An 18,811-nucleotide genomic window follows, 5' to 3' on the forward strand; every position below is an offset into this window, starting at 1 on the left:
AACATACTAGAGATCCCTCTAGTACGCCGTATCCAGTTTGCGCCGCACACCCAATGAGGCCTAGGTTTTCTTTACAATCCCAATGTCTTTCGCAGTCATGTAATTGAGCAGTATAGGAAAATCTCACCGAAATTGATTGGTCCAATTACCCATTCTACATTATTTAGATTGAAAATAAACTATATGCTCTAAATCGTAGTCCTAAAATCAATTTTGAATGTGAGCGGAATCTCTGGCGCAGCCCAACTGGAATACCATATGGCATGTAAGACCACAAAAGTGGAATAAGCGACCCGATGCGAACCATTATAGCGAGAGAAAACGAACAAATTATTCACTTGTGGATTTTTAATCCCTGGGACATGATTAATGAAATTTTCATTCAGTAGGTGCCCTAAAATTGTTTAAATAATTCTCAAAGAACAATGTTAGCAAAAAGATTTTCTCATTTAAAAGATATTGTTGCTTCTTGAATATGAGTTAAGATATAGCATATACCTCTGCGATAAAGAGATACATTGTTCCTTGATGCAATTACAGAAAGTCATTGTTAGATATTTTGAGAGATAGCGTGTGAAGCTTTTTCTATGCATGCCGGTATTAGTGCAATCAATAGGCGGTGGGTAGTAGAATCAATATTACAGAAAATAATTGTTTTTGCGCGACAATTCTGATTAAATTAAGAAATTACCTACTCCAATATAATTTATGCATTCTTGTACCTCAAAAGCTTTTATGTTTCAATATTTATTAGAAAAATATGCACATATGTTTTATCCAAAAACGTATGAGATTATAGTAGATTTTATTGAACCAGCGGCATAAATGATACTTAATTTTAAAAAACGATGAAACACTTGCTGTGATTGGCAAATGTTTCATTGCAATAATAACAACATTTATGCTGCCATGGGTACATATATGTATCAAAAGCTTCGCCATAGTTTGCAAATTGAATTGGAAAAGCAATATTACGCCATCGGGAAATACAAGACCAAGCGGCACGCGACGCGACGTGCCATATCACCTCGCGCAGTAGACACGAGGGCACGAACTCTGGAGCCATCGTCCGAGGTCACCGTCCTTCCACTTGCACGGTGCCTCCCCGGCCGACGACGCATCGTGTACTCGGAACGTCTTCATCGGAAAGCGTTCCCTTGGGGACCGGGGAAGAACCGCTCCTCTAAAAACAAGGCGAGCGGACTTCCCGAGGCTCAGAGAAGCATATAAATGATGTGACCGAGATGGTCTCCAGCATCATTCAATTGCCATAGCACCATAGTGTGTTTAAGGGACCTTGGGAGCAACCGAAGACTGCATCGCGAATACCAAGCATCCCAGGAGAAATTCTATCGTGTGGGAAGAATATAATTCACCTGGTAAGTTTCCATCCAGTAATTAATAAACATCAATTCAGTACCACTTTAACTTAATGAAATTTGTTATTAGTTACTTTACCGTCCAGAAATATTTTTATTTCGATTTAGAAGATTCGAAGGAACTTGAATCCTAATACCAACTTTAGTAATCCGGCTAAATATTATATATTCCACTATCTGTACAAGTATCATCAGCAGAAATAATATTTATGCACGATCACTATTATTAACTCAACTATTCCCATTATGAAAAAAAATGTGCACAGGCCTCCTTGAAATTTGATTTTACATCACAACTCTTGCGCTTAAATTATGTTAATTTAGCTGTTTCATTAAACTATTATTATAAATTGGACTTTGGATTCAATATGGCCTTTTTCCACTTGAAAGGCAAAGATTAGTTCATTTCAAAACTTACCAATATATGTACGGGGGAAATTAAATTTATTCTCGCCATTCATTCGAATTGCTTCGTTAATTCGGCATATAATTGAAACATAAGAAATCGAACAATAATGGTCTTTGAAGGAAAATCTTTTACAACTTCTTTATATCACTCTTACTTGATTTCTAATAAAACGCCATGTACGCTTATTCTTTATGTTTTTCAGATTGAAGAGAACTTTTCCTGTCTACCAAAATGAATGCACTGGCATTTGCACTTTCCGTGACCTTCATGGTGGGAGTATCTGCGTTTCCGATGGGCACCTACCTGACTGAGCAACCCTTGGCAGCTGTATACGTGCTCCCGCGCCCTAAGTTAATTCCTCTGCAACTCCATACCCGTGCGGAAGATGAAGATCTTCAACCAAGAGACGAGGACCACACAGCCCAGGTGGATGAGTCTGGAACTGATATTGAAGAAATACATGAGGTACAGTAAATATAACATATAATAAACATAAAAATAATATACAATAAAAAATAATATAAAATAAATGTGAGCTAAAAGGTCATTTAAAAACGTAAGATATATTTACCTGAAAAATCAGCGTTTTCCAATTGATGCTCAAGCTCCATTTTCAGTCTCCAAATTGCCTTTTTCTCTCCTTGAAAGTAATTTGGGATTACAACCACGTTAGTGTGGGTTTCCTCCACAGGTAATATCCATTTTTGCTCCAAATAGACGGCATATTTTCTGAATTGTTGAATTTTCAAAAGCCATGGCGCCAAGGCAGGATTCCTGTAAAATAAAATATCGGCGCTCATGAGTTAGGGATTATGCTGGTGATTTAGGAATTTTAATTCCAATTCAAAGTATCAAACCATTTCATAGTGGAAGAGTATTCGGCCTTCTTATTTCGATACAGTCAAATACTTCTTATTAATGCAGTAATATCAGTGTCAGTGTACAAGGTATTAAATTGATATTATAGCTACAAATTCGTAGCCTACACCTTTAAACCACGGTTTTCCGCTTAGAATCTTGATTGAAGCAGAAAAAAATATCAATGTCCTGTCGATTCTATTTCACGATTACTAAATATAGTCATTCCACTAAAAATATTCTTAGACATTATTCAAATAATCAAACTTTTTGTAGGTCATCCTAAAATTCCATGTCATTCAATAAAAATCGTGAAGGCTGTTGCTTCGCAAAGTTTTATGAGATTACCAGACTAAAAAAATACGATGAAGTTCTGAAAAATGGTAAACGGCGAGAAGATCAAATACAATGGTGATATATCAATGAATATGCCTACAGCTTAACATGTTTGCACGGATTATTAGGAACGAGATATCAATATCCTAGCATATATATGCATATTATCTTTTTAATACACATTATCTCAGAAATGGGAATATAAATCATGTTTTTATTCTCTAATTTTAGCCACCATCCGAACTTGATCCTCCAGCACATGTTGCCCCTAGTATTCGTTCGAGGAGGAGCACCCAGCCGGGGGCACCATCCCCTCAGGGAGGTCAGTCGGGTGACCGTGGTGGTGTGGAGGTGGGTGTTAGCAGAGGCGAGGGTGGGAGCAGGAGGGTGGAGGCGAGGGGCGAGGGGAACGTGTGGCAGTCGAATGACGGCAGGGGACGAGTGGACGTCCACGGACACTACTCCAGGGACTACGGCGGAAGATACGGAACCCAAAGGCCACAATACGGAGGAGGCATCCGATACTCGCACAGGTTCTGAGCCACTAATTGCTGCCGAGTACTGCGACTGATGACAACAGTCTCAATCCTAAAAATCTCATAAAAGCTCATTTTTACGGTACTTTTTTTTAATTTATTCAATTCGTAATCATTGCTGAGCTGTTGTAAAATACTTAAGCATCTCATTAAAATATTAAAGATTCATATATTTTGCTACTATTTTATTCATTGTATTCGTGTTTTATGTGTTGAAATAGATATATATTTTTTTTAATGTTACTTGAATAAAATTGATTTGAATACCACCATATCATGCATTTTTCTTAACCCGAATAATGTGTCCATAACGTATCAAAAGCATTCCTCCTATCTTTAAATACTAAACGGCCATAGAATTTCAAAAAAACATTTACTTTGATAAACCCATAGAAGAGTTATAGCAAATAATATGATTTTAGGTGGAGAAAAACTGTGAGCCCTTACATTTAATTTGACTAAGTAACGACGTTCATGATCGATATTCAAAGACAATTATCACACGAAAACAGAAAATAAATGCTTGAAAAGTATTGCTGCCTATACAATAAGGGCTAAAGCAAAATAGATGTTCCAATTTCTTCCATTTACTCTAATGCACGTTTTTCACGGACCTGCTCATAAGTCCCTTTTCTAGATAGAGCATGTATACATTTTCCTGTAAATTTATTTAAATAAATTAATAGTCAATGAGTTTCACCATTGACCCCTCTCTACTAATTCGTGGACAGCACTCAGTATAAGTTTACTAAGTACTTAAGCTTATTTTAACGTCAACGGGATTCCATTGAAGCCTTATGTTTTACCTCTTTCTTTAATTATAGCAATATGCACACGTGTCTCGAACAAAGTGTATTGAATTTATAGTCTTCTCCATTTTTAAGTACATAAAAATTGCTAGTGGAAAGGAAGAAAGGCAAGGGACTCCCCCAATGAGTTACTTAGAATAGGTGGCAAACCATGTAAGAGTAGAAATACATCACTATGAAAAGGCTAGCGGATAGGATAGCGGCATAGTAAGGTGCTTAAGTTTTCCTGGATATCACACAATTACTTATACCACTTATTTTTATCAGAGCGCGACCCGTGTTTCAATGAATTGTCATCATCTTCAGGCGCAAATTGAATGATCCTAAGATGATGACAATTCATTGAAACCCGGGTGAAACTCTGATTAAAATAAGTGGTATAAGTAATTGTCTGATATCTGGGGAAAACTTATAATGGGATACCACAAAGTAAATCAAGAATTAGTGAATTTTATAGTAAGATGCGTCAAACCAATCTTAGGGTTGTTGACATGATGATGGTTTAAAAAATTTCCAATTCAGATGAAAAAAAAGGTATTTTCTAGAGCATGATATTTGGGGACTAGGGAGTAAATAAGAGAGCTGGAAACGCTGCTGAGGAGAGGGGTGAGGGAAAAACCTTCCTCTATACTCTCAAATCAAGCTCTAACCAAATGAAGTTCACTCCTTGAAAATACTTCAGTTCAGTAGCTAATGATGGCACCGATGTGTTATAAAATTTTTACCAGGTCTATGAATTCGTTCATGACTTACTTGTGATACGACTGGTTAACCGAAGCTATCTCTTTATCCCTTTACTGAGATGGTTAATTCAGTATCGTTGATTTCTTCTCCACTATGTCCTTCAAAACCTGCCTGAGGCACATATCGATGGCAAAGTTCTAACCACGTATGTCAAGATTTGACCGGTCTGAGTTAATAATGCTGATACTGTCAATACATAATAAAATTCAACCAAAAAACAACTCTTTGTTTGTAAACGTATGCTTCCTTTTCAATTTTATGTATTTTTTGTTTTTAATTTCAATTAAAATTATACAAAATTAAAAAGATAAACCTTTTTTTGCTCTCCTGAAAAGCTGCTATTTTTGAGATATGTTTTGTTAGAACTTCGCCATATATCTATCCAAGACAGTTTCTTAGATGCATCATGCCAAAAAAGTTTCAAGTGATACGTTTATAAATTGATGGTACAAAAAAGTGCTGCTTGAATTTTTAAAGTAAATCCAATTCAATCTGCTTTTAAAAATTGCTTCTGAGGGTTTGGGATCCATATTTGTTGGATAAATCTGAAACAGGGGAATTAATATCGTAATAGGGATCGTGAACGAACGGAAAATTTATTTCAATCGTTTGAGAAGAAGTGACACGGTCATAATGGCCATCAGAGACTAACTGGTGCAGACGATTTGCAAAGTAGTCAAGGATATTCTTTCAAAAACCTTAGCGTGATGTCAAGTGGGTGAAATAAATCAAGGGCATCACATGTATATAATTCTGGAAACATAAATACAAATTATACAACAACACATAAAATTTTGATCTTCGGTGGGCCATAATGCAGGTTGAAATGACTATTCAGCCTTAAAGATGTCACCGTTCTAAGGAAAATTTTGGGAAAGGTCAAAAAGGAATGGCAAAGGTTGATGAAGCGTACGCAAAAGCTATGATAGTTAGTGCAGACGGGGTATTTCGATCAAAATAACGAATGCACTCGCTGCAAAAATCCTGATATAATGAAAATGATGCACTTCAGGTAAGTCGCTAGAGAGATGTGTCGTTGACAGTAAATCGAAATTGATGGAATGTATCAGCCGTAATTACTGAAGAAGAATCGCCAAAAAATGCTGGTGGTACACCATTAACTTTCAGATGGAAATGTAAATTTTCTGTCTTTATGAGCGGTGCAATATCAAGATGCATAGATATGTTGAGGGTACACTAGGTATAACAGGTATCAGAATAATTAATACTGTATTCATATTTTGGAAGACCAAGGTTGAATTACATTACCCAAGTAATGAAAGACAAAGGCTGAAACAATTACCTGGAGCTGAAAACGTTGGGGGAAGACAGACAACGATGGACGACTACTGCCAACCGACCCAAGGGTTGACTACTTAGAACTAAATTCAGTATTTACAAGATGAAGAAAAATTGTGTCACGAAATTTCTACCCTAGGAATATGATGCCAGTAAAAACCAAATTGACCTATTATTTTAACCAAGCGCTCCGATTGGTCACGAGTTTGCTCAGTTGCCGGATGTCATCATGGTCTCTGTCAGGCAAAGTAATCGAAGTCATTGAATAGTCATGAAAATCCGGCAACAGGGCAGACTCGGGGTCAATCGAAGCGCTTAACTAAAAGTATCCGTAGTTTTAAAATAGCTCGCTTTCGACCTCAACATAATTGGTAACTTTGTTTCGTTCTGATATCAGCTATCCAGGTATAAAATTTCGTGACTCAATTTTCCCATTACGATCACATTTTATGGGACTATTGAGATCAATCGATCGGAACATTTTACATATTTTAAGAATTTTGAATTTCTTGAAGGATAATGCTCCATGATTTAATCAGTAAATGCGTTCATGTTTTGCATGGCACGGTAATAAGTCGTAGAAGTGTGACCAAAAAGAGTGATTTCATACGGAAAGAAATGAGTTCAAAACATGTACACAAAGGGATATACGAGGTAAAGTTTAGCGGCACTCATTGTCAGTCGAATATTGGCAAAAACGTATCGTTCTTTGTAATTGCACCGTGAGGAACATCAAAAGGCAACCAAGACTGTAGGCACATAGGGTGGCATACTCAGGGCCAAGATAAATATTTCACTTCAACTATAACTATTCACGTAACCGATGACCATTTATTGGCATGGTAGTTGAAAGGAGGGGAAAGGTATTCAAAATGGTATGTTGCACGCCCATTGAGGAGAACGGTAAATTAAAAGATTTCACATAGGGTCCATGAAGCATTTTTATTTTTGTAATGTATAAAATATAAATTAACTATTGAAGATATTTTTTTATAAATGGATATGAAACACGCATCAGAAGGAACATTAATGTTAAACAATTTTAAGAGCAAAGAAATAATTTTTGACTGCTGAACACCTCCTTGAAATGAAATTAATTTCATAAGGACTCCTTTGTAATGAGGTTTTTGGGATGTGTTGGTCGAAGGAAGGCGTCATGAGATGAGAAGGAGATGGCACATAAAGTTTATGACGCCTTTTTAGTTTTACAATGTATAAAAAATTACATAAACTCTTGAAGATAAAAGAATCATATAAAGATGGATATGAACAAAAACGAGTATGAACATTGATGGATCTTGCACAATTTTATGAGAAACTTAAACATTTTAAGACAACGGAAAGCCTTCAACGAATGAAATTCATTTAAGAAGATTCCCGTTGTGATGTTATTTTTTAGATGACTTGGTTGCAGGAACGAATCATCACTGGTGATGCCGCATCAGGATGATGGTTAGAATCTGTGCGAGTATCGGATGCCTCCTCCGTATTGTGGCCTTTGGGTTCCGTATCTGCCGCCGTAGTCCCTGGAGTAGTGTCCATGGACGTCCACTCGTCCCCTGCCGTCGTTCGACTGCCACACGTTCCCCTCGCCCCTCGCCTCCACCCTCCTGCTCCCACCCTCGCCTCTGCTCACACCCACCTCCACACCACCACGGTCACCCGACTGACCTCCCTGGGGGGATGGTGCCCCCGGCTGGGTGCTCCTCCTCGATCGAATGCTTGAAGGAATATGTGCAGAAGGATCCTGGTCGGATGGTGGCTGAAAATGAAGGATTTGGAATTTATGGAGGAAAGTTAAACGTGCTGTGTGTGGAAATTGGAATTATAGCATAAGAAGTAAATGTCAGAAAAGAAAGTACTAATATTTAAAGTGACCGGTGGTCACTGAGTATCATTAAATAAATAAGAGATACATGAACCTTGAACTTACTCTGAAATTTAATGCATGAGCTCTATTAAAAATTTAACAGGAGAGAGATTGCCGATAAATTTTCTCGCGCAGGTTCATGTTTACAAACTAACTGAAAATAAATAGATTTTTGTCTGAATGTACACATGGCAATTTATGTCTGGCAGCATGAGACTTAGCTTGCTTCTCCTCTAAACTCAATATAAACTCTGCAAATAAGATACTTATATTATTCAAGTAGAAGAAAAGTTACTTTAAGGTAATCCGGTTTGGAAATCCGGTAAAGGCAAGTACAATCTCCAATGAGGAATATTCATACTGTTAGTTCAATTTTAGCCACGTCATAAATGTACGATGCTAGGATGTTTGCAATGTTACCTACCCTTAATAGTCTAAAAAATAATCATAAAACCTGCGTGAAAACAGACTGTATATATCGTGTTATATTCACTGAAGGTGTTTTTTCTCTGAGTCAGTCATGAAGGTATTTAACCCGTATATTGCATATTGCATTAGCGCGTTAATCTCATTTTTAATTATTATGCATTAATTTAAGTGCATTTGAGCGGTAGATTGATAAAGTTATACATTTGGACAAACTCACCTCATTCCGCTGGTACTCCCTTGCTTCATGAACTTCATCGTAAGGTATCTCGTCGTTCACAGCTTCCGGAGTTGAACGCATTAGGGTTAACGGCAGGGGAAGCAATATTTTATCGTTTGGAATCAAGATCAATGCACCAATCGGTCCCTCATCCGTCCTTGGGAATCCGGAGGCCACTACCAGCAGGGCCGCAGACAGAGCCAACAGAAACGTCTTCATCTCTTTCAAGATTCAAGGGTCTTAAAATCAATCTGAAAGATCGTTCCACAGTCCACCTTATTAAAAAATTCGCTGCTCACACTATGAATAGTTAACTGTTTTTCTTCAAAGCAATTATAATAATTTTTAGTGAATAATTTTATGACCTAACCTCTCAGAAATAATGCTACAAATTATATCGATCAACTAACTTAGGAAACAAATTGCATACATTCAATCATTTTCTACACGTTATAATAAAAACGAAGATTGCAAAAATTGACTGTAATTAATTATGAGGCACGCATTTCCCAGGATATATTCAGTATGAAGGTCACCACTTTCTCGAGCACTGTATTATGACAACTAATAGATAACAATGACGTTATTATAATTAATAGCTCATTTAATCCACGAAAAGTGAAGGCAGTACGTCGAAAAGCGAAATGTTAAATGTGCCAGGATTATTTCAGAATTATTATAATTTATGTTAGTCCAACTGGTGGTTAACGACTGTATTAACAAGCTATAATAACTCACTAAGGGAAGGAACGCTTGCTCTAATAATTTCCGATGAATTGACTGCCAAAGTTGTCCTCGATAGGTAGGTTCCTTTAGCTTGTATGCCGTGCTGATGAGCGACTGATGGTCAAGATCTCCTCAACCCTATCTTTTATACGCTTCTCCGATGGCATCGGGATTTCCACTCTCAGCAGCCGGCTTGGAGCGGTGGTTCCCCTTCGGAGGGGGAAGAAAGCATCCGCGGAACTGTTTTGAGAGGGCAGGAGAGCGAACGCAGTTGAATATCCGTGGAAAACGAGTGTGTCTGAGTGTACGAAAGGTCTTCTTTATCATAATAATCCGCATTCTAGAGGAAGCGTATTTGTGAGAAAATGAGGTAATGAAGGGAATGGCTTTCTGAATAGAAAAACTTAATTATTAAGGCGTCATTACTGGCATTAATTAAATAAGTAATGCTGATTTAAATAAATAAAAGATCGTTCGATCTTTTATTTATTTAAATATGTCTAACTTCCACCAATTGAAATATGAATCTGTTGAACTTGTAAGTAATGCTGATATAAGGTCAATAAAAAACTCACCAAATATGATACCTTGAGAACTGACTTACTTTAAGGTCATACGGGTTCGAAACCCGTTCAAGACAAATACAAACTCTAATACGGAATTAGTGCACTCTTAATCCTTTTTTGATTTATTCAAAATATGTACGCTGCTGACGAGTGATTACTGATTTCCCGTATATAATCTTCTTCTACTTCTCGTGTGAATAACTATTCCTCTGCCGACCTCTTACTAACTTTCCTGGTATATTCCCGTCAAAATTTAAGAGAAAAATAAAATAAAACTATTATCTTTTGGCATAAAAGCTACCAAAATCTAATAAGGTGAGGTGAATGAAATTGCATCAGGCGGAAATTATCCCTTGAAGACCATGAAATTTCATGTAAAATGCAGGATAGCCCTTGATGACCTTGAAATATCGATTGATCTAAAAATAATTTGAAAGAAAAGGTTTGAAATTAAAAACGCAACTGCCATTTATAGAATATTTTCCTAAAGGCCGATGTATTGTCTATGCAAACTTTCACCTTCATTTTCCGTTCTTTCACACTGATTTTCTGTATTTTATCTTATTCTTATTCTAGCTCAAATACTTATTCTTAGGCGACCTTTTCCTACCTTCCCAAGTACATTCACTTTCAGAGTTTTCTTCATAAATGCACTGCGACTGATAACATTGTTCAGTGAATTTTATCTTTCTCTTTTTCCTATTCCGTAAGTAATTTTTTGCCTACTTCCTAAAACAACTTCTAGATTTTTTTCTTTCCGTCTAGCCTGTTCTTGCAAGTCAGCTCCTTTTTAATTTGCCTACTGTCGAGCTTTCACTTCAATGCAGAAGTGTACTCGGAACTATTTATCGTAAAAAAACACTTTTACCCCTTTGTTTCCAAAAATAAACATTTTGGTGAGTCCTTTGAGTGAACACCTTCATGGAGGTCAATGCTCTTTATGTAGGAGCGAATGAAAAAATGGGTAGGGTAAGAATTCCTCCAAAATTGTATGATTACTGTAATGCATTAAAACTTTGGGCATAAATTTCCAGCAGTGGGATGTTGTTGATATACACGGCTCTTTCATGAGTAGCTCAATAGCCAATAGTTTATCTAAGAGTTCATAGTTCAAGAGTTATGCGCAGACGATTTATTGATAGAGGTACAGCGTTACGGTTTTCTGCTCATGACAGTCCACTTTATCTACCGCATCAAAATATGCTCTAGGCGCATAAAAAGATTTAAGTTCAATAAATATAGTAATTACGAATTATTCATTAGATAAAACTTTATCTGCTTTTTTTACTATTATTTTCAGTAAGAACGTCTAATGTAGAATGTTTAAGGTCAAAGCTTCAAATGAATAGCTCTCACGTCAAAACGTTGGCCTTTATAACCATTACCTAAGAGCCAATCCGAGAAGAATTCTCGAATAAAATGCAAAAAGAAAAACTGCTATTTTTATGAACATCATTTTTTCCTCGATGCCGTCGCACCTCGATTTTATACCTCTCATTTAAAAGTTCATTTCAGCTCTTGGTAGGGGAGGATTATGAAAAAAATTAAAACATGGCAATCAAAATTCTAAAATAATAAAAAGAAAGAGCAGAGTTGAATAATAATTAATCGAACAGTTATGGTAACTGAAGCCTCTGCAATATCCGATGAAAAATTGCGTAACTATAAGGTTAAGTCGAATCATGTCAACGGATTTTGACCAACAGTCGTGGAGGCAAATACATATGATAGATGAATCGCATTAATTTAAAAATATTTAATATATGGTTAATTAGAAAAATATAACTAAATACACATAATTTCATATAAATATAATAAAGTAGGCAGTGGCGGATCTAGGAGAGGCCAAGGGGGGGGGGTCTGATTGGGAGGTTCCTCACCTCCCAGTAGTAGTTAGGGGCCAAACAAAAAATACCATTCTATTTAGTGTACCTACATTGGATACACAAGGGGAGGGGTGGGCCATAGGCCGTCTTTGCCCCTTTGTAGATTTGGAACTGGATTTTAAAATACCAAAAGCGTGTAAAATAGGCCCTACGTTTAGGGCTAATTTGGATTTCAATTCGTCAAAGTGGGTAAATATATCAGAAGATATAATTATATACTTTTGTACAAAGTGGCAACCTCCAAAAATGTCTATTTTTTCAAGTGTGCGTTACGACCCATTGGGGGGAGGCTATAGCCCCCCCAAAGATCAGTCACTGATAGTAGGCATTTATTCTTTGCTTACATTTCTTACGCTTATCTCTAAAAAAGTCCCGCGGATTGAACATTTCCTTGCTGTCGGGGAAGAACCGCCCTCAACATAGTGCTACGAGTGGAATTTCCAAGACTCACAATCCAATATGAGGGGTATAAAAGATTGAGCTGAGATCGGGTCGGCATCATTCACTTGTTCCAGCATCCTAGCGTGGGCATAAATCAGCATCTTTCACTCCTGTGCGGAGAAAGAAAATCGGTCAGGAAGATTTAGCAGAATCGGAGTGTTTTTATAGCAAGGTGAGTTCTTTTTTTTCTGCAATAGTTACCAATCAATATTAAAATTGAATTTTAGGGGCGCTCAAAGAAAATTTATTTTTATAAAAATCGTAGCCATTTTTCTTTTTAAAGTTATTTATGATCTTTCTAAAATTTACACCAAAATAAGTAAAAATTTAAAAAATAGTCTGTACATTGTGTTAATTCTGGAGACGTTTTCTCGCTAGTGCTATTTTTTCAAGTACCAAAGAAAATTTCAATGAAATAAAAGGTATTGTCACTGGAGAAACAGTTACATGGAAGTGTGGACCTTTTATGACCACCTTTGAAACCCGTGTGGTGTACTACATTCATGATTGCAATTTGTATACGTATCGTAAAATTCAGTGTCAAGAACTGAACGCAATAATGAATTACTGTCCTCATAATAAATAACACTTTGTTGGAATCGGATAAAATAAATTGTTTGTGTTACTTTTATAGTACTTCAGAGGGTATTTACATAATCAATTTCGAATAATTCAGATGAAGAAATATTGTGCATTATACGGAATTCTCTTTCAGTTTGTCGGCTACCTCTGAAATCGATTAAAAAATATGAAGGGCCTAGTGTTGGCGTTATCAGCGATCCTCATGGTCGGTGTATCCGCGCTTCCAACAATACGCGATCTAAGAGATTCACCAGTGGGGGCAGTGCTTTTAATTCCTCGGCACGAGGCCGTCCTTCCCGTGGAATTGATGATCGCCAATTCTGAAAGAGCACCTATGGATTTCATCATGAAAACGAGAGACGACGAATCAGTTGACGAGGAACAATGGAACGAGGTAATTACCAATAAGCTAATAGTGATGTACGGCCAGACGTTTATGTACTGCTGTCTTAGTGGCCGGGAAATTAACAATGAGCTGGGAGCAGACTCTATGGAAAAAATGAGCCCTAACTTGAATAAGCTACCAGTTTTGACGATTTTCTAAATTGAGGGGGCTAAATCATAGAGAGCGGAATAATTCCAGAATTTATTGTCTGAAGAATATGATAAAACAATCCATATCAGCACAAATTCATGATAGGAATTGAGAAAAAAGCTTGCGCTAAAATTAAATGCGATGAGCTACGGTTGGACCTTTGACTTCAACTAATATTCTACTGATTCTACATTCTTTTATTAATTCTTCAATTTAATTCGAATGAATTAGTAGCTGTTGGTGTGCAAGTGAAAGTAAAAAATAAATATCTAAACGCCTTTATAATTTTGAAACAACTTTCGAAGCTGGCTTTTACGTTGAATTGGGAGGCCATGAACAGGGAGTTTTATTGTGTGCTCACTTGTGATGAGGGCCACTAAGACTGATTTCGTACATATATTTTTCCAAATTAAATTGCATTCAAATTATGACAACCATTTCTTATAAGAGTTGCGGAAACTTCAACGAGTGATTTTAGGAGAAAAATGCTCGAGTCTATCCAAAAATACTTTTTAAAAATTACTTCTCATCAATTTTGAACCAGATTCGGCTCTTTAGGGCAAATGAGATCAGTAATTAATATATATCAATATATCACCGCATGGCTATATCCTATCTTTCCTGAATGTCTTTTCTCTCATAAATGACAACATTGATCACATCTTCATCTTCAAATTTTCAGCCACCATCCGACCAGGATCCATCAGCAAATGTTCCTCCAAGTATTCGCTCGAGGAGGAGCACCCAGCCGGGGGCACCATCCCCCCAGGGAGGTCAGTCGGGTGACCGTGGTGGTGTGGAGGTGGGTGTGAGCAGAGGCGAGGGTGGGAGCAGGAGGGTGGAGGCGAGGGGCGAGGGGAACGTGTGGCAGTCGAATGACGGCAGGGGACGAGTGGACGTCCACGGACACTACTCCAGGGGCTACGGCGGCAGATACGGAACCCAAAGGCCACAATACGGAGGAGGCATCCGATACTCACACAGGTTCTGAGCAACATCCTGATGCGGCATCACCACTCATGATTCCTACCTGCGACCATAACATTTCAAAAAACTCATTGTAGAGGAGTTCCTATGAAATGGATTCTCCGTAGTCGCAGAGTGCTGCAATTGATGACTTCAGACTAAATCCTAAACATATCTCACGGGTTTTTTTTAAATGTCATTTTATTTGTGAGCATTACTGAGCTGTCACAAAATGTTATAGCGTCTCATTCAAAATATTCATTTTTCATAAATTTTCATCCATTACTCGCACAGGTTTTAAGTCGGAATATCTGGTAAAGTGAGGTCTCAAATGACCATGCCTATAACTATAACGTCTCAAAACGCGTGGTTTTTAGAAGTGGTTTTATTTGTAGAATATACATACCTTGAAAAGTGTATTATAGCCTCATTGAAATTATTTTACAAACATATATGTTCCTACTAATGTGTTCTTCATGCCCATTTTAGCTGTCAAAGTATATATTTATTTTTGTAAACATTTAATGAATAAAACTATTGTAAATTTAAGGAGCAATCTGTCTTTTCTTTCTCCACTGTTATGAGTGCCACATATCATTGTAAATACCTTTCTCCTGCCTTCAAGTGTCAATCATAATACGTAACTCACAATATGGATTTATTTTATTGATCGTATTATTTTCTGTGTAATGAAATGATAAAATGTTCAACACACCCAGCGAGTTATTTCAAAGTAATAAAGTGCATGTACATTTATCTTTCGGACTCCCTTCCAGAAATATAGCACTCACAAAGGTAAAATGTAATTCAATAATGAAGGTCCGGGTCTCATTCGAAGATAGCACCCTCATGAAACGTAAAAACCTCATAAAAGCTAATTTCACGGGGGTTTTACGAAATGATTTTATTTGTGAATATTACTGAACTCTCTCAAAATCCTAAAGCCTCTCATTACAAATGTTCAAGATTCATAAATATTCTTACTGTTTCATTATTCATATTCATGTTTGATATGTTAGAGATTATATTTATTTTTAAAATTGTTAGTTCAATAAAATTAATATTAATACCACACAGTATCATGTCTGTTGCCTCACTCGAGTAATTTGTCCACAGCGGATAACAATCATTATTTCCTCCTGACTACAAGTACCAAGAAAAAATAGAGTTTGGAATAAAGCGTTCCTTGGATAATCCAAGAGGAGAATAAAAGCAAATATTGTGATTTTAGGTGGAGTAAAATTGTAAGCCCTTCATTAAAGTGGCTGCTGTACCTTATGATCGCGTGAAAATATGCTTGAAGCTATTCAATAGCCATATCGTTTTCGTTTCAAAAAAATACATCATAACGTTCATATTCGGTTTTAAAAAACAACTATCATGTGTAAACAGAGGAGAAATGGTTGAAAACTTTAACGGATACCACACTGGAGACTTTGGTGGAAGATAACAATATAGAGGAGACATCAGGTACTGGCACATGTTCTGAACCAGTGCTCGCTATAGCATTACCTCAGCTGACCCCTTCCTGTACCCAGAACACCGTCAAAAGCTCATTGCCGCGGCCGAGACTTGAACCTAGAGCCAACCCCGAAAAGGTTTTGAAGATTCAATCTCACCACAATACCCGCACTAATTCAATCCCCTTGAATTATGCTATCATCAAAAAGGCAATACCCAATCGAGAAACCACAAGGATAAGGCCGATTTTGAAACTTTTACTTGGGCTGAAAACTTGTTCTATCCATGTAAGTGATTGTTCATAAAATAAGGTATGAATAGCAATGCGTGATTTTTCACGTGTGTTCGTGGATAAATGTCTAAAATGCGTCTTGCGCAAATGAAATGCATACGGTGGTAACTAGGAAAAAAATTTGAACATAAAAGGAGTATATTTCTATTCAAGCACAACGTTATTAATCAACCACAGGTTTATATGGTCGCACATCTATAGTGTCAAGGGCCAATCTGAAGGAGGATGTGAATATTATTGTCCGCATCTCAACCAGCAAGTCAGTTACGTAAATTACAAATATTTGATATCTATTGTTGTAACGCCGAGTCTGTCATTGAAGTGAGGGTTTGCTATTGGAAATATATGGTTTACTGCAGATGATTTTTGCTTGTGACGCATATGAAATTCACATGATTCACCCGTTGGTTACCTATTGATTGAAAATATCGAGTTGAGAAACCGTCCTTTTTTTTCTTCTACTTGATTGGATGAGAAATAAAAAACTCTTAGAGGAAGGCTGTGCCAATACATGCCACATAATTTCAAATCTGAAAGCAGGAATGCATACAAATTTATAATAGGGTGGTTTCCTATTATTTTTTTATTGCCTGAATCGAAAGATTATTACTCCTGGAGTACGTATTTCACGCATTTAGATTTTTAAATGACGACATCTATTTTTCGTGATTAAATGAAAAGTGAAAAATTTCAAGCGCGCGAAAACGCGACGGATAAGTATGAATGCCGGTAAAAACCCCGTGTGACGTCGTTCTGGTTCCCGCTGCCGCAAGTGAGGTAACCTTGGGGCGAGGCTTTGAGCGCTGATACGACGCAGGATGCTAGCAGGTAGCAGAGTACCCTGCTAGCTGGTAGCGCTAGGATTAAATAAGGATTATTAATACCTTATCAAACGAAGAAAACTTTCCGACCTTAGCCAGTTTTAATGATTATTAAGACATGTTTCTCTGAGCTCTGTGCCTCATGCATGCATTAGTAATCTCAGACGATGTAAAACTCCCATCTACTCGTATAGAAACTAGGTTCAATGGTGTCAGGCTCAACTTTGTGGAAGTTAAAGTTCACAAATGAAAAAACAACTTCGTTTTCTTCCACTAATTTATTTTCACGGTACGACATGTTTCGACCTTGAGCGGTCATTTACGAGTACAAAGATTTGTCAAAAGTCGGGTAAATTTATACCAGGAAGGGACTTGGGGAGGTTGGAGGGGGTTCCCTTCCTGGTATAAATTTACCCGACTTTTGACAAATCTTTGTACTCGTAAATGACCGCTCAAGGTCGAAACATGTCGTACCGTGAAAATAAATTAGTGGAAGAAAACGAAGTCGTTTTTTCATTTGTGTTAGAAACTAGGTCCCTGTGACGTCACGTGGAGTGGCATCGCATGGGCGCCAATCTGGCCTTTTTCAAATGAGGATAAAAATTGACCAATGCCATTCGTCTAAACCGGTATTTCTAAAACCAATTAATTTGTATATTATAAATACACTAATGGTGGGTAACGAATCGCAATCAATGCCTTCGTTTTCTTTGATGTAGGAAACTACCCTATTGGCAATCAAAGCTGAAACCATAATATTTTTTTGGGTAGTTGAGGGCGGGGAGGCAATTCAACAATCAAACAACAGATCCGTGCGTTTCAGATTCAGAGTGGGGAGACCCAGAATCTTTCCCTAGGCTTCCGAATGCTTCGAGGATTTTGTGTTTGAAGAATATGAAAGCATCAGTCCGGATTCAAACCTGGGATCCATAGTTCACTCTCACATGTTATATGACTTGGGATTTTTTAAAAATCTCCAAGGTTTAAGGATATGGAAGTAGATTTAAACTAATAAGCAGGTAGGTAAACTGTTTTCCTTTCACTGCAGTGTACAGAAAATTGGAAGAAAATAGTCTTCACAAAACCTTAAGATGGAAGAACCAGTTGGCCACATTGTGAGGCCGAATGGACAGATGGAAACAGTCGCAGAAGAGAAGGTAGAAGGGGTAAAAGGCAAGGGACGGCCCCGAATCAGTAACATAGGACAGGTTTTAAAGGATGTAAGAGGGAAGAAATTCTTCTCTACGAGAAGGCTAGCGGATATAAGAACGGAGTGGAGAGCTGCGTGGAACCAATCTTAGGATTGTTGGCAAATGATAATGAGGATTTACAACACTTATAATTTACCTATCATATGAAAACATTGAAATTTCCAAATTTTGCCATCAAGGGACTAGGTGTACAATGAGAGAGCTTGGAATGGAGGTGTTTAGAAAAGTAGGCGGGAGGGAGAAAAAAAATTTAAGCAAGTTTATGCGCTTGTTCTTGATACACCAATCACACGAGTAGCATCCAGTAGCTCTCCATTTCTCTTTTCACCAAGATATTTCCTTCAGTACCATAATTTTCTTCTTTGTTTTGTCTTTATACATCGGTATAAAATACTTACCTCCTTCCAAGAGAGTTTCAACGGATACGTCTATAAATTG

General features: G+C 37.3%; 2 protein-coding genes across 2 annotated transcripts; one reads left to right on the forward strand and one right to left on the reverse strand.

Moving 5' to 3' along the window:
* The first annotated feature begins 1,095 nt into the window (after window positions 1-1,095).
* LOC124153203 lies at window positions 1,096-14,665 on the forward strand. The gene is made up of 5 exons (XM_046526303.1): window positions 1,096-1,379; window positions 1,991-2,253; window positions 3,214-3,519; window positions 13,248-13,481; window positions 14,305-14,665. The coding sequence occupies exons 2-5, from the start codon at window positions 2,020-2,022 to the stop codon at window positions 14,611-14,613; spliced, it is 1,083 nt and encodes a 360-aa protein (XP_046382259.1). The 5' UTR covers window positions 1,096-1,379; window positions 1,991-2,019; the 3' UTR covers window positions 14,614-14,665.
* On the reverse strand, window positions 7,363-9,730 carry LOC124154127. Its single transcript, XM_046527661.1, has 3 exons — window positions 9,625-9,730; window positions 8,887-9,137; window positions 7,363-8,132 (listed from the first exon to the last, which is right to left on the reverse strand). The coding sequence occupies exons 2-3, from the start codon at window positions 9,103-9,105 to the stop codon at window positions 7,824-7,826; spliced, it is 528 nt and encodes a 175-aa protein (XP_046383617.1). The 5' UTR covers window positions 9,106-9,137; window positions 9,625-9,730; the 3' UTR covers window positions 7,363-7,823.
* Window positions 14,666-18,811: the final 4,146 nt, after the last annotated feature.

Source organism: Ischnura elegans, chromosome 2 (genome assembly GCF_921293095.1).
Source record: "Ischnura elegans chromosome 2, ioIscEleg1.1, whole genome shotgun sequence".
Lineage (NCBI taxonomy): Eukaryota > Metazoa > Arthropoda > Insecta > Odonata > Coenagrionidae > Ischnura > Ischnura elegans.